Genomic DNA, 21,349 nt, shown 5'->3' with positions numbered 1-21,349 from the left:
ATTGTAATATACCAAATACACAAAATAACGTTGTTTTTTAGCTATGAAATAGGTGCTCTTTAAACACTGACATATAAAGCATTGTGCCTCTGCGCAACGTTTATAACAGACAACATTGTGTGTGCACATGTTTAAAAAAAAAGATGTGTAGAATCAGAAAGTTGCTTTAAACCCTCAATGGTTTAGACTTTGTTGCACATTTTGTAAATGTGTGTGTGTGTGCGTGCGTGTGTGTACCTGAGCATTGACATTTTCACACTTAAGCAGATGGTGCAAGTCATTTAAGTGGCTATTCCAGTAAAAACAGTTGTCTCTCACAGGCCCTGTTTACACCAGGGATGTGTTTTGGTCGATTACATCACAAGTAGACGTCGCTAAATACAGGTGTAAATGGGGTGTAAAACATTTTGAGATCATACACTTTCGACCTCATTGCTTTTGTGGTGTTGCTCATGTGTTGTGTTGGAACTAAATATCATAAAAATAAAAAAAGTCTGAGTTCCTGGTAAAAAAAAATGTATGAACTGGACGGTTCTATATTCCCAGCACTGTTCATAATGCTCACATTTATTTAGCAGTCTCCTGTTGTTCTCACCCTCATGGAGAGTCACTTATCATTGAGACACATGAAGCACACCCCAGTCTCTTCCCCCTGTGGAAAATATGGCACTGTTTTAGAAAGCAATGTCACTGTCACCGAGAAAGTGCAGGAAAGAAAGGGAGAGCGAGTTGATGTTTAGTTATGCTAATGCATACCATCAGCCGGCCGTCTCCTTCACTGCAAGTTTGCTATCCGCTGTGATTTGACTTCACCTGCATAATTCTGAATTTATAATGATGTTCTGTGGTGTTGTAATGCTTAAGGAAGGAGACCTGGACAGATCGGGCTGTTTTGAACCTCTGTGATCTATAAGGCATCTGTAAGCATTACTGCAACCGAATACAGTCTCATGCTAGATTGTGTTGGTCGTAAAAAATGAAATAACTTGCTCTCCTCTTGTGTTTGAAGTAGATCATGGTATGGATCCCAGGGAATGAAAGGGTTGATAAAATATGTTTCAAATTCATTGTATGCTGCTCTGGATAGAAGCATTTGCCAAATATGTAAATGTAAGTACTTCTGAAATAACTTTCTTTAAGTCATCCAAAATCATTTGAAAACATGTCTTGATTTAAGCCCTATTTTATAATAGACAGCACTTGCAAACATATAAAACCAAACATACAGTAATGTCAGATAATTAACTGAACATAAACTGAATTAAACGGGTAACAGATGTTAAGAAGTTTTGAGCAAATTCCCTCTCATCCCAAGTGAGCTGAACACACACATTTTTACACAGCATGGCCTGAGCAAACACACTTATTTTCTCTAGCGATGCTACCAAACTTATTAGTAAGTGTCCGGTCAGCCCTTCACATCATGATCCTCAGGGTTATGTCTCAAAGGCAGACAGGACATCACTTTTGTGGAAAACCCACAGAATGCAAATTTTTCCAGAACTCTATTCATCTATTATAGATTCCTGTGAACATAAGCCAGTGGCTAATAGTGTCAATCTTTTGTTTTCTTAAAGGTCTACCCTTTTGCCATATTAAACTATGTTATTACCTCAACTTAGACGAATTAATACATATCTATCTTTTTTCAATGCGTGCACTGTACAGCGCGTCATGAATGATGTGTTAGCATTTAGCCTAGACCCATTCATTCCTATGGTACCAAACAGGGAAGCCACCAAACACTTCCTTGTTTTCCCTATTTAAAGACTGTTACATGAGGAGTTATACCAGTAAGTATGGTGCCACAAAATAAAACTTTTTTTGTACCATAGGAATGAATGGAGCTAGGCTAAATGCTAACACATTCACAACGCACTGTACAGTGCACGCATTGAAAAAAGATAGGTATGTATGAATTCGTCTAGGTTGAGGTAATAACATAGTTTAATATGTCAAAAGGGTAGACTATTCCTTTAAGTGAGTTCAGATCAGTAGACAGCCATTGTATTTTAGCATGTTTTTTATTGTGTCTGATAGTGAACATTACTGTGGCAGTATTAAAGGTGCAGTGTGTTGATTTTAGCGGCATCTAGTGGTGACGTTACGTATTGCAGCCCTCTTTCATGTAGGGTACCCGCGGTTTATGTAGACAAAACTGGTCATTCTTTGGTAATAAAAACAATACAGTTCATTTTGGCAGGTATTTAAACACCACTAAAAACATAGTTAACCATATTATATTGCATTGCATTGCATTAAAATTCAATCACTGCAACTTTAAGAGTGAAGCTGGTTTGGTATTTAGTCACTTATGAGCAGCACATGAGAATGAGAGACTGATCAACTTGACAAATTGTTTATGATTTGTGACCCAGTTTGTGAAAGATTTTATTTCTGTTTTCTATATAAAATCGACCTACATAATGTAAAGAAGATTCTGTGAAAATATAACCTTAAAGGGGACATTTCACACAAGACTTTTTTAAGATGTCAAATAAATCTTTGGTGTCCCCAGAGTACATATGTGAAGTTCAAGCTCAAAATATCATATAGATAATTTTTTATAACATGTTAAAATTTGTAACTTTGTATGTGTGAGCAAAAATGGTCTGTTTTTGGGTGTGTCTTTTTAAATGCAAATGAGCTGATCTCTGCACTAAATGGCAATGCTGTGGGTGGATAGTGAAGATTCCCTTCTGACATCACAAGGGGAGACAAATAACAAAGACCTATTTTTTCACATGCTTGCAGAGAATAGTTTACCAAAACCTAGTTACTGGGTTGTTCTTTATCACATTTTCTTGATAGAAGCACTGGGGACTCCAATTTTCATGATATGTCCCCTTTAATATCTTTAATATTGACTGAGCAAAATCATGTCAAAGATTAAAAATCAATGTGAAACCAATGAGTGAAATCAAATAAAAATTGTTTTTGTCTTTTTGAAGTGTTTTGGGGCATTTAACATTTTTATGAAGAAAAAAAACATGTATTTTATGTGGAAAATGTATGGAGACAGAACCAGGACATTCTAAAAACCAACAAAATAAGGTCATTTTATATTTATTTTAAATATTTTTTTGTTTAAGAACATTTGAGAACACACAATGGTATATCAGCAAATGCATATGTAAAAATAATACAGTGACTACACTGTGTGTGTGTCCGTGCATGCGTGTGATTTTAAATTCTGCTTTATATAATTTATATTTATATATTTTAAATTTATATAAATATATAAATTTATAATTTAAAGGACTTATGTCTGTATTATTAGGTACACTACTGTATGAAGCCTGACATGAAAAACAAATTCAAACAGCGGCGCCATCGGGCCTGAGAGGTCACTCCAGCTCAACAGAATATTTTTGGAACACTAAACAACTTCTTCCCTTCCTCCTATATCAGTTTCTCACAGTTCTCATTCATTTCTTTGTTCTTCTGTCCTGGTGTTTATGCTTTTGTCAGTGTGTGACAAAAATACACATGTATGTCTGCACATCAGGGTCTTTCAGCAGGATATCAGGGCACTGATTGATATGGTCTCTCCGGGGAAGGGTAGGATGGAAGACAGAAGTGTGTGTCTGTGTAACAGGACACGGGCAGCGTGGTGCTGAGGACCAGCACTCCCCTTGATCCCGTGCCACACCTTCAGCTGTGTGTCGAGATGACAGCGTTACTTCAGAGCTCTTTTGAGATGCTTAACTTAGACCAAACAAGAGGTCCAGCTTGCATTGTGTCAACGTGACATCAGTGAGCTCAGTTTACAGTTATGGAAATGACAGCTAGTTACTGTAAATTAACCTAGTAGTGATATCGAGGATGTTGATGATGTTTAAATAAAGAGTGATGAGTTTGATTGAACTGTTTATTTCTTTTTAACTTGGCCAATCATAGTTTGGGTGTGGGGTGTCAGGTGGGGCAGGTTTATGGCAGCAGAGACAGATGCGTGTTTGTGCTCCGTGGTAAGTGTGGGGGTAAAGAAGGTGCTTCAGGATCAACGAGTCCTGTGTTCATTCATGTGTATTTATAAGTGCTCTAGTGAATGTTTATTTTGTGTGAGTGTGTGCGTGCGCGCGCGACCGCCCGCCCGCCCGTGCGTCTCCGTTTGACCACAATCTAGAGAAGATGGAAAAGTTCTCGAGTAGTGGCCAAATATACATTTATACATCACGTGCATATAAATTGTTTAATAAATAAACCAAAATAAGTTTAATGAAATGTTTGATGTTTGTTATGCATAATTGACTGTATACTGTAACACGCAGGACTTGTATTAGTTGTATGAACTGCAATGTTGTTGACTATCTCCCTCTAGTGGTCACAAGAGCTGCTCTTTCCCCGGAGAATTTAAATGTGCAGGTTGACTGTATAATTAAGTGTATAATTAATACACAAGTGTAACTAGATGAATGTGTTAAAATTAATATAGATTCTGCAACTGGTATCTTTTTTAACATCATTATTATTCATCAGCTTATTTTTTTGTCAGTTAAATAGCGCACTCATATATACTTATACTAAGACAAAAACAGCATGCTTATTACTTATAAAAGAATTATTTGATCATTAATAATTAGTGTTTGAGAAAAAAAGTTTCATATCAACTATCCAATTGCCTGATATATTTTAAATAAGACTTTTAAAACTTCCTTTCACTCTTTTTCTCTCTCTCTTCAGGAATGAAGCGGCCTTTCAGCCCTGCTGAAGATGAAACGCAACTGACCAGGGACGAGGGCGTGTCCTCTGACGGGGTGGAGTTTACGGGACAGGATGCCCCGCCCACCAGCGCACGTGCGAAGCGGGAACGCAAACACAGGTCGTACACGCTCTGTGAAGTGTGCAACATTCAGCTGAACTCTGCAGCACAAGCACAGATACACTACAATGGCAAAACACACCAGAAACGGCTCAAACACATAAACAACAATAACACAGGTATGATTATGTGTCGCTCTCTGGTGTTGCTTTTAATTTCATGAATCAGCATCCTTTGATGGGCCTGGAACAACATTAACTTGGGTTTGTTGTACAGTTTTAGGATGCCGATTAGGTGATGCATTGTTGTTCCTGGGCCAGCAACAGGATGTAGATCCAAACCCATGTCCTGCTGGATCATGTTGTCCATTATGTGTGTGTGCATTTTGCTTAACATGATTTAGCAAAGTAGGAAGACATTCATATCAACCAGTCAGATTTTAGCTGTATGCGTAGGATTGAACCTATATTTGCCCAATCATTTCCAGGGTTCCCACGGGTCCTTGAAAGTTTGTGAATCTGGGGAATCCCTGGGAAGTTTTGAAAATATACATACAGGTCATTGAAAGTGCTTGAATCTATTTTATGCAAGAAAAAAATCCATATTATTCCCTGTGTAGTGTAGGATAATATCATTAAAATTCTAGACTTTTAAGCACACGTGCTAAACTGTTAGCTTTAAATGTTTATATCTTCTGTATGCGAATGTTGATTCATACCAAAATGCTTTTTTGCATAGTTGTGTTTGACACATGAAAACTTCTCTGGTTACGCATGTAACTCTTGTTCCCTGAGAAGGGAACGAGACGCTGCGTCTCCCCGTCATACTTCCTGTGTCCCTGTAACGCCGTCTTTGGGAATAGTTCAGATAGCGATATACTTCCTGTCTCCCGTGTCACCCTGTCTTTGTCGTTAACCCTCACCATTGGTTGAATTTGATATACACATTCAGACGCACTTGGAGGCGTCTCCAAAGTGTCACCGCAGTGATGCAGCGCGAGTTCCCTCGTAAGGGAACTGTAACAATGTATCTTAAAACGTAACATGATATATAATTGCTCTCACTTGAAATGTGTCCCCACATTTAGTCCTTAAATATGAGGGTACGGGACCTGGAAAGTCCTTGAAACGTCCTTGAATTTGAAGTTAATTAAGGTGTGGGAACCCTGAATCCCTTTTGATATCATGGTGGGTAGGTAGGGGGAAAGATTAGGTTTGACCTTTGAGTGTTTAATATGAATGTTGATTCATGTCCTACTTAGCCAATCACATCATGCACTTCATGTCCAGAAATAAACACTATTTCTCTTTCTAATAGGATTGCATTTGTTATTATGGATCAGAAATTAAAAGTCTATCTTTGCCAGTGCTACAGGACAAAGAATACACAAGAGCTTGATAGCTGACAAATGTACACACGACATACAAATTCCTTATTAAATGGACCTTCAAAGGCACAGTCTACCACCCTCATGTTGTCAGCTGGGGTCTTATAGACATCCCCTGTAATTCATACCCTTAGACCTCATTGTGTCCATCTGCAGTTAATATGTTTTTTTTACTCTACTCGCTTTTATGTTACCATGGAGATGCGGCTTTTAAGCCCAGCTGATAGGTCAGAAAGGAGCATTTGAGAGGCCCGTGAGATGCTGATTGTTGTAGTTATGGAGGTAAAGACAGAGCTGTGCATCCAGACAGCAGCCTTTCCATAATTACAGGAGAATTGCAAGACACCGTGAGTCAGCTAGTGGCAGCTTTTTGTTGTATTGTGTTTTGTTATCGCTGCAAAAATTCACACATGGACAGAGTCACGTGATTAGACGTGGTAGATTTATTTGGAATATATTTTATTATTCACTTATTAACACAATGCATTCTTTTGAAACACACGTAAGCTTTACACTCAGCGGTACATGCTCAAATCCAGGCCTGCGAATGCAATTTTCTTTCTCTTCTAATGCAAATGCGAAATTAAAACTGACGTCCATGCTGTTGATTCTTGCACCCAAAAACACACGCATACATGTCCAATCATATGAGCAGCAGTCAGATCCACTTCAGGTGCAGGCTCTCATACAAATAGACCATAATTACATAGCAACCGAACATGTTCACCATGGAAATGCTCGACATAGTGACGCCCCCTTCAGCAACGGGGGTACAGGCACTTACAGTCTCAAAGCCAGCTAGATTTTATGCAGCGCGCGTGTGTTCGTGCCAGGCTTGTAGCATGGGTCTAAATGGCATAGCTTTATGCAGATGCCATTTGCGCAGGTCGTTTTTGTGTGTGTGTAAGTGAGTGAGAGAGACTATCTGTGTTTGCATTCAAACACAAAGATATAAAAGCTCATTGATTAGCCATTCCGCTGGTGTTCGACAGCATAATAGAAGTCAAATTAAACTGGACAACCTCTCCCATGAGCATACAACAATGCCTGAAGCGCTAGCAAGAAAGCGCACACATACACATGCTAGCATACTGGTAGCATACGTCCTCATACATGGACAAAGCTGTATGAAGTAGTAGCGAGTTTTGTTTATTTTTCATTTTAAGTAAACAATATACCAGTATAAAAGGGCATTTACACAAGACCATGTGTAATATCTTAGCCACACCTACATACTTATATTTTAAAATGTTTGTGAGAAATATTATGTAAATTAGCATCAGATTAGCCCCTTCAACCAAATCACTGAAAACTGGTGGTGACGAATATTGAATACATTACCCTGAATAATTGCATGCAAATTAGAGATGCACTGATATAAAAAAAATCCACTGGTACGATAGATGATAGTTTGGTGGTTATATTAACTAAATTCTGTAGATTACATTTTCTGAATTTTATATATTTATATAATGACCATTAATATTGAACATTAAACTAGCGATGTTTATTTACATTTTTTATGCAGAGAGTTTTCATTTTCCTGATTTTTTTTATTGGCAAGATATGTCAGCTATGACTAGCGGCTGTTTTTAAACTGTCGGCCAATAGTGTGAAAAAGTGCTTTTATCGACCGATAACGATTATTGGCTGATACATTGGTGCATCCCTAATACAAATCCAAATGTATTTATTTGTTATAATTATGGATCGCACCAATACAAAATTTCGGTGCCAATACCGATATTCGATTACTGTGAATGACATTAACCATTATAGATAGTTTAGCTTTTCATTCATAGTTTCAAATTATTATGTTGTGAAATCCTAAAAGTGCAGAGCATACAAAGACGATTCTATTGTATGGTTGCATAACGATTAATCGAGATTAATCTATTGCAGAATAAAGGTTTTTGTTTACATGTATGTGTGAACTGTGTATAATAATTATGTATATATAAATATACACACATGCATAATTTTAAGAAAATATATATATATTTATATATTAAAGGGGCAATAAGTAGGATTTACCCCCATCTAAAGGTGGAATTGTATTTTGCATTCAAACGAACGGTGCTTTCTAGCGCCTCCCCTTTCCAAATGTGTGTTGCAACTACGGTAGCCGTTATGTAATCGCTGATCTCCTTGTCCGTTGCAGCTGGTTCACGTGTTCTGAATGAAAACGCGTTGGTAGGCAAGTGCTTTTTGTCCCTCTCTGCTATTATAGTTTATCAATACGGCAGAATGACATGGAAGCCTCCTTGGACTTACCCGTTCAATGTAAGTAAAGAGGAGAAATTCTAAGCTTACAAAGAAAAGTCTGATCACTGGCAGAGGTCATTTGACACCAATGATGACATATTTATGAATACAGACATTGATTTTGATTAATAAAACACTTAAAATCCTACTTACAGTCCCTTTAAGTCAGTTGTTCTCAAACTTTTTCAGCGTGCGGCCCCCTTTGTGTACGGTGCACTCCTTCGCGGCCCCCCCAAAGAAAATTTATGACAAAAACAGTTCTAACACTTCACATTTTAATTAAACAAAACATTAAATTATACAAAGTAGTGCTGCCTTATTTTTTTTAGGCTTAATTTCACAGAATTCATGATAAATTTATGTATTTTATAAAATGTCATAAAACTGGGGCCCCCCTGGCACCATCTCGCGGCCCCCTGTTTGAGAACCACTGCTATAAGTATTTATATTTATATATAATATAAATTATACATAAATATTTTAATGTGTATATACACATGTAAACATTTCTTAAATATATATACATGCAAGTGTGTGTATTTATTTATACAAAGTTATTATTCACATTACACACACATATATGATGTAAACAAAAACCTTTATTCTGCAATAGATTAATCGCGATTAATCGTTATGCAACCCTATTCTGTTGTCATTGTCACCCTTAAAAACAAAGTGGAACTTGCTAAGAAAAGGTTTGTTTTAAGACAAATTGAACTTACTGCTTTTTCATTATTATTATCATTATCACTATTTTACAGTATATACAGCTATCGAACCATATAAAGTTTTGTCAAATTAAACACATAATGGTAAGACTGAATAGAAAACAGACTAGGCATGGGATTATGAGGTATGAGATTTTGATGATAATCTTAAGAAAAATATCACGGTTGCCATTGCAACACTAAAATGTTTTTTTTTTATGTCTACGTATACAAACAACAACTTTTCAACTGGACACAATACATCCAACAACATACAACATGTATGCCATGTAAAAATAAAGCCTTAATATTCTTTAAATATAATATATTTTTGTAATATATATTAAATGTAAACATCAAATCAATTACTTGATAATGATTTAATTAATTTTGTATAAACACAACTCATACCTTGGAAACGATATGAAGGAAAATTTTGGTGGTTTTAAAACTTGACTCTTTAAATTGTCTGTATACCCTGAAACCGTTAACCGGCGATTAAACAATATGATACAACAATAAATTAATAGGATATTTCATGGCAATAAACTCTAAAAAAGATAGACCCTTATCAGCTTTAACCAGTATAAGCCATAAAAAAAATGGAGCCTGTTTTTTTGTTTAATTGATATTGTTAAAATAATTTTTGATTGTTTTGTTTGAGGGGTCCCTTGGCTTAACTAGTGGTTTGAGTTTGTGGCAGAACTTCTGGTCAATTAATAGTAAACAGGAGGTGAGGGATGGTAGGCATGTGGGAAAGGCATTTGGAAAGGGTCTGTATTTTTTCAATTCTGTTTGCTGTTGCTATTGGTGCAAAATTATGCACAGCAGTTTTATTAACAGATCAAACTTTGTAGCACCTATACTCTTGAACTGTGTTTTAGAAGAATTAAATGCTTTTGTGTGCGCGTGCGTGCGTGTGTGTGTGTGTGTGTGTTTGTGCGCGCATCTGTGTGTATTTCACTGTCACGTCAGAAAGAAAAGGCATAAGCCTGGAAACTTACCACAACACCACATGCACACACACACACACACACACACACACACACACATACACATGCACACGCAGTCTTATCACTGCTCACCTTCTGTTGGCTCCTCTAGGCCCCTGTACTCAAACTCACCAAATCAGCATGACCAAACACACATGTACATCGCTCCACCCCCCCCATATATCGTGTGGATGCAAAGATGAATGTGCTCGTGTACAGTAGGCATGTCATGTCATCTTTCATTTTTGTTCCGTTTGGATAATTTCAGTGGGTTTGTTTTGGGACGATGTGCGTGCAGAAGCATTTGCTATAAAACACACACTGTGTGTGTGCACGTTTGTGTGTACCTAAGAGCATCTGCCTGTGTCCGCAGTTGTTAACAGTCCACTTTAGCTGACAGACCATCTTACCTCACCTCATCTCTCTTCAGGAACATATTTCCTCTCAACCCTTTTCTTTTTCTTTTTCCCTTTCATTTCACCCCATTCTTATCTGTCATTCCCCTTATCTCAACCCCCCCCCCCCCCCATTCCAAGCCCCAGACAGGTGCATCATGGGTATTCTAGGTAATATGCCTGCTGAGATTAGTGGTCCTCCCTCAGGCTGCCCTGGAAACAGACGGATAGAAACACGCGTACACACACACACACACACACACACACACACACACACACACACACACACACACACACACACACACACACACACACACACACACACACACACACACACACATACACATACACACACACACTAACACACTAACACACTAAATAACAGTACATTGAAAGTGTGCCGCTGTGTAAGTGCTCTTGTCATTTCAGCAATTTTGTGCAATGTTAGTATAAACATATATGAACGTTGGTCTTGATGGATCTTTTAAGGGGTATTGGGTTCTTGTTATTGGGTAGTAAACATCTTTTGAATAAAAGGTTTGTTTAATTGCAAATACTTAAGATTCTTGCATGGTACTGTATTAAATACCTTGTTTTAAATATTAACTTATTACAACTTTGACATACTAAAAAAAATATGTGAAATTTCAATACAGATTTCCAGACATTATGTGCTGTTACTTCTTAATTTATTTTTGTTTTGCCATTTAATGTAAATTTTTTCATTTTAATAATCAAGTGCAATTTTTATATTAACCCCTTAGGTGTCACCCCACCCTATGGAGTAAAATCTACACTCTTAGAGATTTCAAACGATATACGTATGTCATGATTACATAAAAATTCACATGCAAAACACTGAAGTAAACGTAGGCATCCCGCTGGCGGGAAAGTGACATTTGGCAGGAAATCAATGTTTTGAGGCACACTGTCTTAATAAATGAATCAATTAGTCTCTCTACATAATTTATTTTATAAAACACTGGTGAAATGTCTATTCTAGAGGCTTAGACCTTTCCAACAATATATAGTGATAAATTTTACATTTACATCAGCGATATTGAAGTAAACTTAGGTGCCCCTTATTCGGGACGGCAACGCTTAATAAAAGAGGAAATAAGAGAGGAAAATTAAAGTGTTTTTTCTTAGCATTTTAAAGATATTGGCATAGTTTTACTAAAACTGCTGTTACTGACCTAACAATGATTATAATGAGATCAAAGGCATTTTTGTTTGGAAAAGGCCCATATTGTCTATTGTAGGACTCCTTGTCCATAAAAAATCTCACTTATGATGATGATGCATCAACATTTTCTGGTCGTTTTGATACAGTGCTTCATTTCCTGTGTTGTGTATTTGTTTTGCATGTTTATTGGCCTCCTCTGTTTGACTTTCTTTGTCTTTCATGGTCTTCCTCTCTGGTCTCCATAATGTAGCGTGAGATATTGGATTGTGGCGTGTGTAATATATTAAAGGCTGAAATGTTCTCCTTGAGTAGGTCTCCAAAGCTATTTTTTTATATCCCTTTCTCCCTCACATGATCAGTTTTCCGAAATCTTTTCTAAGGACTTAAATAGGTGCGCACCAATGTATTTGATCTATTAAGCTTGAATGTTTGTTTAAAGGACACTCCACTTTTTTTTGAAAATATGCTTATTTTCCAGCTCCCCTAGAGTTAAACTTTTGATTTTTCTGTCGCTAGCACTTTTAGCATAGCTAGCACAATCCATTGAATCTGATTAGACCATTAGCATTGCGCTAAAAAATAACCAAAGAGTTTCAATATTTTTCCTATGATATTACGCACTGCCTGAAACTAGTCCCCTGCTATTGACAGTAACCAAGGGGACTATTTTCGGGCAGTGCGTAATATCACTACGCCTGCTACAGCCATGTTACGGCAGCAAAGTCCTTGATTATTACACCAGAATAAGAGTATAGTCCTAACCATATCTGCCTAAAAAAAAATCACAACTTTTAATTTTCAATCGGTCTTAGTACACAATGTAACTACAGAAGAGTCAAGTTTTAAATAGGAAAATATCGAAAATCTTTGGCGATTTTTCTTATTTATTGCGATGCTAATGGTCTAATCAGATTTAATGGATTATGCTAAGCTATGCTAAAAGTGGTACCGCCAGACCCGGAGATCAGGTGAATGGATTCTAAACTGTAAAAATCAGGTGTTTAACTCTAGGGGAGCTGGAAATGAGCATATTTTCAAAAAAAGTGGAGTGTCCCTTTAAAAGCGTTTCATTTCTAAAAAATACACATTTTCCAACACGAGCAAACACTCGTACTGCTCCCTTCACCCTGTTCCCAACCTACAGTATTTCATTGGTTGCCTAAACATATAGTCCTGCCCCAATTTCACGCGATTGGTTGACCCAGTATTGCTATGTCGGCCCACTCAAAAAGAGCTGTGTTGAAAACAAATCAACTTACTTAATTGTCTTTGTGCAAACTGTTTTAAAATGCAGAAAAACTACAGGTCATGCTTATGTACTCTGGTAGGTTAGTATGTATGTACAACAAGAAGTCAGACGTGTTAACCTCTAGTGTAAGGATTGAACCTCAAGCACATTCAACCATGAGAACATTTCACCAGAAAGAGAGAGAAGAGGACTTTCATTGTTATTCATGTATTAATTTATGCATGGGTGGTGAGCGAATGGGGCTGTAATATGCAGATGAGTTAGTGTTTCATGATGGAAATTTTCCGGTTGGCTGCTCCAGTAGCTGCCGTTAATGATAAAATATGGCAGAACGACAGGAGTGAAATAGAAGGAAAGGGTATGTATTGCCCAAAATCTGATCCAAAACCATATTGGCCGTCGCTGGATTTAAACTCAAGGGTATTGTATCGTTACACAGGCACTGACATTATCAGCATCGTGGCCGTTATCATCAACATCATCAGTGTTTTAAATCACAAGGGCATAATGTATCAAGTCAGCAACTCTTCCCATAATGCCCTGAACTGACAAGAAGCAAATCACAAACAACCCCTCACTCCACTATATTACACGTCAGTAGTGCATCAGTGTGTAGCATTGTTGGTGTGTTGACATTAAATTGTTTATTTTTTTGATTATACACTGTTGCAACTTTGCAACAACTCGTTTAATACTGATGAAGAGAGAAGACATGCAGGAAGAAGAATTGAAGTCATGTTGAGAAGGCTAAAGGTTGCTATAGTGTGTTTTGATGGTCGGCTGTTTTTTAAGCAGCGTTTGTGGCCTCGCTTGGGGTGATGTCTGTAGCGTGTAATTAGGATTTCATCATTTCTCTCATTCAGGCGAAAAACAGCACAGTCTGAATTTATACACACATAAAACAGAAGGAAAAACTATTTTGTGTCGTTTTTTTCTGATGGCCCATATCACACACAAACACTGTCATACTCAATATGGTTAAACCCCATTGGCTGGTCAGGGGATAGATGTTCTAATCCTTTTATCAGACCAAACAGATGCAGCCCAGAACAAAGAGGGTCCAGTGCGTGTCTGTGTGCGTGTCTGTGTGTTGTGTGTGTGACATTGAGCACGGGTCACTGTAGTATATGTGTTTGACTCGGGCTAAAATGCTGCTGTGAGATATTCGCTTTTTACCCTCTCAGCAAATCATTTCAGATTAATTGTGACACTTGTATTATGGGCTGTACATTTGAGCGGTACGAAATGGATAACGATAAGAAACGCACAATGCACCTTGTATTATTGATATTGATAGCAAATAATATAATCTTTTATGTATTTTGTCTCTCTATATATGTATGTTTAGACAGAAATATGTAAATATTTCGAGTTTGACTAATAAAAAAATATTTTTTTCCATTCCAACACACACACAAACACCCACAAACACACAAATGCACAGATTCGATAATTATAAGTTTGTGTATATTATATAAAGTATCTGTGTTGACTTTTGAATGTCTGTTTTTGTTGTGTTTGTTGTGAGAGAGGGTTTGTGCTGTTTGAGTGTATTGTTGTTGATGTGTGTGTCAAAGAGTGTTTGTCCAGATTTTGTGTGTGTGTGTGTGTGTGTGTGTGTGTGTGTGTGTCTGTCAGCTCTTGTCAGTATCAGATCTCTTCAGTGCTCTGATTGGCAGTGACAGCCCAGCACAGGAAATGATGTGCAGGAAGCAACCTGGAGCACCATATGACACAGTGTTGGCAGTCTGTGTGTGTGTGTGTGTATGTGTGTGTGTGTGTGTGTGTGTGTGTGTGTGTGTGTGTGTGGTGTGTGTGTGGTGTGTGTGTTTGTGTGTATCTTAGTATCTAATCAAAGTGGAGTAATGTTGCGCATGACTGTGACAAATCTCTCTCTTCAAACACGCACGCACACAAAGTCTGGCTCTTTCAGAAGTTAAAGGTATAGCGAATTATTTAAAAGAATACATTTTTTAAAAAATGCACACGTGCAACACTGTACCTCCTCCCGAGAGGGAACGCCTGTTAAACGCGTGCACGAGACAGAGAGAGAGCATGCAGGTAGTTCTTCTCTTCGCTCTGTTTACAAGTTGCTGTCGGCCTGTTTACCGTGTCTGTGCGGTTCTTGACTTGTGCCAGGGCTAGCATCGCTAATCATAGCTTACATCAACTTTTACTAGCATTGATTTTAAATGGATTTCTCCAAATAGCATGACAAAATGTACCTTTCCAGTAGAAACTTCGCGTGGGAAGCCCAACCTGTCCTTTTACCTCACGCCAGCGTGTGAAATAGTCTCCCATAAACACTCTGGTTTTGTTTCTTTCTACATAGTCCTTTCTCTTCTTGTCATACAATTCGTAGACACTTTTTCTCTTGCGACCCTCCGACATTTTGAAAAAAACACAGTGAGAACGCGAGCTTCAATGAATGGTTGAAACCGTAGCACAACACACATATACACTAGTGCTGTGTTCAAAATATCGATACGACGATACATCGTCACGAACGCCTGACGATGCGTGCATCGATACACTCTGTATCGATTCGGATGCACTTTTGAAAGTAACGTGACAAATCGCTGTTGATCTGTGATCCATATGGAAAGGACGCATGTGACTTGCGGAGAACGTAGAGTGAAAGGTAGCGGGGTATACTTTCACTTTCCGTGTCCGTCTCGCGGGCGCATTCTCTCTCTCTAGCACAGATATCTTAACCTATACTACTGCAAAGGGCTTTGTTAGACACTCTCTTCTAAAACAGTATAACGCATTTGAGAAGAAACACGACAAAGAGCTGCATGTGAAAAGTGTACGTATACAGCGCTACTTCAAACTATAGCTGTCACATTAATAATCTGATTTCTATTAAAAATGAAGTCTGACTGCATGTTTATACATATATTCATAGACAGTGTTGGGAAAGTTACTTCCAAAGTGTAATGCATTATATATTACAAATTACTGTCATTTGAAAGTAATTAGTTACATTACAATATTACTGTCTCAAAACTGTAATGAGTTACACTACTTTTGCGTTACTTTTGAGTTACTTTCATCAAAAGAACAGAAGTATGACTAGGCATTATAAAATGTTAAAATGTAGTTTATTGATGCTTATAAATCTAGAAGTTATGTGTTGGCCCTCGAGCTTTGAATAGGCACAGTGAAGACTTAGGGCAAAATACAATAACAGTCACTGTCAGAATCAAAAACATAGACAAATGATCTGGTAAAAGTCTGGTAAATTATGGTACACATACCAAACACAATAGAGCTAGAGACCACTATAATGCAACCTATAGCCTAATAACATGGAATACAGCTCATTTCAGTACAATATAAGGATTACATGTAGACACACATATAAAACACAGACAAACAGAGGAACACTGCTTTTTGCCAAACAATGAATATAGGCTCCCATACAAAGGCTGGTAAAAACTTTAAACAGTGATGTTTAAATGTACTATTTAGATAACCATGTTTAAGTCTTCACTAATGTTATGTTGTAGTTTAAGTTGCTGTTTGTAATAAAACTGTAGATAGCATAGGAGTATCCTAGCAATCTATTATTATGTATATGGACTGTTATCATAGCAAAGCTTACCTTGTCATTGCTGGTGTGATATGGATTTTACTGGCAACATTTGTAAAAGTCTCTTTACTTCTGAGGTTCAAGCAGCATGGAAGACCGATAGAAACTTTCTGTTGCTTTTACTTAATGCTCTTATTCGCAAAATTATGCGTGAGCGGGCTACCGGACCTGATTGCGACCACTTTAGTCAATGCTTATAAAGCCGCGGACTTCCCAGATTCGGCTCTTTAAGAAACATGTTTATATTTGACGCGCACCGCGTCCAAATCACATTTCAAATACAAAGTTCAAGTAAAAATGAACATGTTGCATACAGCACGTGGAAACAGACATACGCTACGTCCCAAACCGCCAACTTCCATACTATATAGTAGGCAAAGAGTACGAGAAGTAGTGCTTTTCGCCCACTATATAGTATAGAAGTATGCGGTTTGGGACGCAGCCATATACCCACGCAGCTTTTTCATGTGTGGATGCTGGTCTCGCGCATTGGTCAATAATAAAAAAAAAAATAACTCGGTCTTATTTTGAAATGCATTGTTGTAACGCGCTCTTTACTAAGACTGTAACGAGTAAAATATTACCAAAATTTTATTAGTAATGCGTTATATTACTGCGTTACAGCAAAAACTAATATATTACTGTAATATATTATATTTTGTAATGCGTTACTCCCAACACTGTTCATAGATATAAAATAATTAAATGAGAGACAAATATTATATAATGCCTAGGCTAAGGCACTATTAATGTTACTTAATTCTGAACAAAAATGTAATTCAAAATAGTCTTGTATTGCGATGCGCATCGTATCGTGGCATTTGTATCAGGATACGTATCGGGAAATTGTTGGCAATACACAGCCCTACGTGAAAGTGCACATGTGTAGAACGCGAACCTAGAGACGAGCACGTACAACGGTTATACGTCAACATATCATCAGAATGATTGACATCCGGGATGACCAATAATACAGATGATCCACCCGGAAAAAGAAAATCTTCCGCTATACCTTTAAGGGGACATATCTGGAAAATCAGACATTTTCCATGTTTAAGTGCTATAATTGGGTCCCCAGTGCTTCCATCAACCTAGAAAACGTGAAAAATATCAATCCAGTAACTTTGTTTGGGAAGCCATTATTTGCAAGCATGTGAAAAATTAGGTCATTCAGATTTTGCCTGTTTTGTGAGGTATCAAGGCAAATATAATAGTACCGCCCCCTTAATCTGCACTATCCAACCACAGCACTTGCGTTTAGTGAAGAGAGAAAGAGGAAGAATAATTGAGTTTCAATTGCAACAAACTACCATTATTGTGATCAGTGTTTGCATTGCATCAGCTCATTTGCATTTTAGTGGACACACCCAAAAATGCCACACTTTTGCTCAGGCCTACAAAGTGGCAATTTTAGCATGCTATAATTAATTATCTGTGGAGTATTTTGAGCTAAAACTTCACATATGCACTCTTGGGACACCAAAGACTTATTTTACACCTTAAAAAAATCTCATAATATGACCCCTTTAAAGCACACTCTTATATCACGCTTCTAAGATTCGTTTCTTTGCCTGACCTTTACTCTCAGTTTTTCCTTTGCTTTATGACTTTTTTACAAAATGTTTCTCCTTCCCAGGTGCTTAAGACTCGAGCTTCATTCTTTCCATTCTCTTTCTTTCTGAACACACATATATTCACTCTCTTTTATGATTCCCCCTCCGGTCTCCTGTCCTTATTCCATAATGTAATGCGCTGAGACTGCCAGTAGTGTGGGCTGATGTTGCTTTAGGTTGTTAGTAAGTTTTGTAGTTTATTTTTTTAAGTTTGGTGTGTGAAAATCCATTCTCTTATGCATATTACTTGCCTTTTCTTATGTCATTTGTCCACACAATTCTGCATTTTTACAGTAAGTCTTTCTTTTTGATTTTGCACATTCGCTCCATTACAAATCTTTTGTGTTCATTGTCTGGTTATTAAATCTGCTGCAAGTTGCCAAAAAGATGAATACAAATCCTGCATATTAATTTGATGTGTTTGTGTTATCAATTTAGCAAAAATGCAAGCACAGTCTCTGTGATTTGGCTTTGTCATCCTCTAAGCAAAGAGATTCAACATTCTGTCCCCACTTATTCAGCAGTTTTTCTGTTCGACAGCCCATCTTATCTCTAAGACGTGAACCTGAGTGTTTGGTGTGTGTGGTGAAATTAAGCAGATGGGAAAAGCTAGCATGACCTGGCACTTTATCGCTACCATGCCCTCATATGAGCCATTTGGATTAATTTGTACATTATACTTTAAGTTTACATGGAAGCAAGATAACAAATGCTTGCTCACAGCAGTCAGATTCTTTAAAGGGGACATTTCACAAGACTTTACGATGTAAAATAAATCTTTGGTGTCCCCAAAATGTACATATGTGAAGTTTTAGCTCAAAATACCCTATAGATGATTTATAATAACTTGTTAAAATTGCCTCTTTGTATGTGTGAGTAAAAATATGCCGTTTTGGGGTGTGTCCTTTAAAATGCAAATGAGCTGATTTCTGCACTAAATGCCAGTGCAGTGGTTGGATAGTGATGATTAAGCGGCTGTATTATTATAATAAGATCCCCTTCTGACATCACAAGGGGGCAAAATTTCAATTACCTATTTTTTTACATGCTTGCAGAGAATGGTTTATCAAAACTAAGTTACTGGGTTGATCTTTTTCACATTTTCTAGGTTGATAGAAGCACTTAAACAGGGAACAAGTCAGATTTTCATGATATGTCCCCTTTAAATGCACAAAGTTTTATTTAAATATATTCAAAATAGCTCATAATGCGTGCTTTCGCTTGTGCCGAGCGACTGAGTTGATTGACAGGCTGCGTTATTTACATTAGCTATGTTTTCGGCTGACAGGATTTTCATGGAGCGGCACGCTGAGGTCATGATGCTGGAGCTGTAATCGACTCTTAATGTTACTGAAGGAGGAAATCATTTCCCCCTTTACCTGCTCATCACCTCCTGTTATACACTCCGGTGCACTCTGGAAAACTGAAAGGTTATTGACTAATTGCTGAATTATTCAAATTATTCAGGAGCAGTTTTGACTTTTGACAACTTTTGAAAAGTACATATTATTCTTTACACTTACCTCATTTAATTATCATACTGTATTGTACAGCTCCAAAGATGAGGCTATAGTTTTTAGTGTAAATGAATACTTCACTCATATAAGATTTTTTTATTATTATTTACTCATCCTTATATTCAAATGCAAATCCTGTTATTTTATGTAAAGCAGTAATATTTTTATACACTTAAATTCCAGGTCATTTAAAGATCATAAATTCCTGTTAATCTCCAATTAATGTAATTGGTTCTCTACTGACCAAATGCCATGTTGTCAAACATGCACTATATTTCATTTTAAATTATTATTCTTTTCATGTTAAACTATCTCTTTAAATCATCCAGATGATATAAATGTGATAGAAATGAATATGCTGTTTTGAAATTGTTATTAGGGTTTTAATTATTTACTCAATTTTACTGTATTTTTCACTTACAGCACAAACGTGGATTACACTGATTAGTGTGTGCGGATAAATGTCAGAAGTATTTTGGCAGGAAGAGGGCACAGCTGTCTCTGCAGTATCTGTTAATGTCTCAGTGTTTAGAGCTACAGGCTGAGCAAGATTTAACACATACACATATGTGCACGGAGCTGGCATTCATCTCAGCACGGTTTATGCCAAATGGCAATATTACATAACATGTTTCGAGTGAAATTGTAACTGTACATATCTAGTAATAATTCCACCTTGTCTAATAATGATGCAAGTAAAATGTGAGAAAATGTCAATGGTGTTAGAGTACGAAGAAGACACTTCTTTTCTTCATAATGTGTTATGCAGTACTGGCCATTCTGCAGTACATTGAGTGACCACTGTAAACCCCCACTGATGCTGAAAAGCTCTAGAGACAACTCAAGCTAGAAGTGGAAAAGGTGTTTAGAGCGTAGATATGTATATAGATACGTCATTCCACAGCTCCACTTACTGTATGTAGATGCGTCTGCCATTTTGGAACGGTCCAGTTGCAGACATCACACAGTTTTCCAGCATACCACAACATTTTGCAGCCTCTCGTAAACTCTGCAGAGATTTATATTCCCAAATATATTTATATTCCTGAAAATAATGGGCTTTTTAATCTAAATGTGATCTCAAATTGTTATTTTCTGTTCCCTTCTGATGATTATCCATAGGTTGGTGACACTCATTAAAGTCCCAGTAAATTACAAATATTTTACATATTGTGGCTTTAAAGAGACACTTTTTTGAAAATATTTTCCAGCTTCCCTAGAGTTAATCATTACATTTTTACAATTTTGGAGTCCATTCAACTGATTTCCGGGTCTGGCGCTAGCACTTTTGGCATAGCTTAGCACAACCCATTGAATCTGATTAGACCATTAGCATCGCGGTAAAAAATAAAGATATTTTTCCTATTTAAAACTTGACTCTGTAGTTCCATCGTGTACTTTAAAAGATGTGATTTTCTAGGCCGATGAACTATACTCTCATTCTGGTGTAATAATCAAAGACTTTGCTGCCATACCATGGCTACAGCAGGCGCAATGATATTACACAGTGCCTGAAAATAGTCCCCTGCTATTGAAAGTAACCAAGGGGACTATTTTCGGGCGCTGCGTAATATCATTGCGCCTGCTGCAGTGATATCGGTCTTAGTACATGATGTAACTACAGAAAAGTCAAGTTCTAAATAGGAAAAATATCGAAACTCGTTGGTCATTTTAAGCTCGA

General features: G+C 37.2%; 1 protein-coding gene across 3 annotated transcripts in view; it reads left to right on the top strand.

Annotated features, from left to right (window-relative positions):
- The window catches only part of znf385c (zinc finger protein 385C), a 94,289-nt gene that overhangs the window by 24,333 nt on the left and 48,607 nt on the right, over positions 1-21,349 (top strand). For 2 of the 3 annotated variants that reach the window (XM_055194235.2, XM_055194234.2), the window contains exon 2: positions 4,684-4,941. In XM_055194235.2, the coding sequence (XP_055050210.2) occupies positions 4,684-4,941 (258 nt within the window). The remainder of the gene's footprint in view (positions 1-4,683; positions 4,942-21,349) is intronic. The other variant, XM_055194236.2, reaches the window with a different exon arrangement.

This window comes from Misgurnus anguillicaudatus, chromosome 19, assembly GCF_027580225.2.
Source record: "Misgurnus anguillicaudatus chromosome 19, ASM2758022v2, whole genome shotgun sequence".
Taxonomy (NCBI): domain Eukaryota; kingdom Metazoa; phylum Chordata; class Actinopteri; order Cypriniformes; family Cobitidae; genus Misgurnus; species Misgurnus anguillicaudatus.
This window is presented reverse-complemented; position numbering and strand designations above follow the sequence as displayed.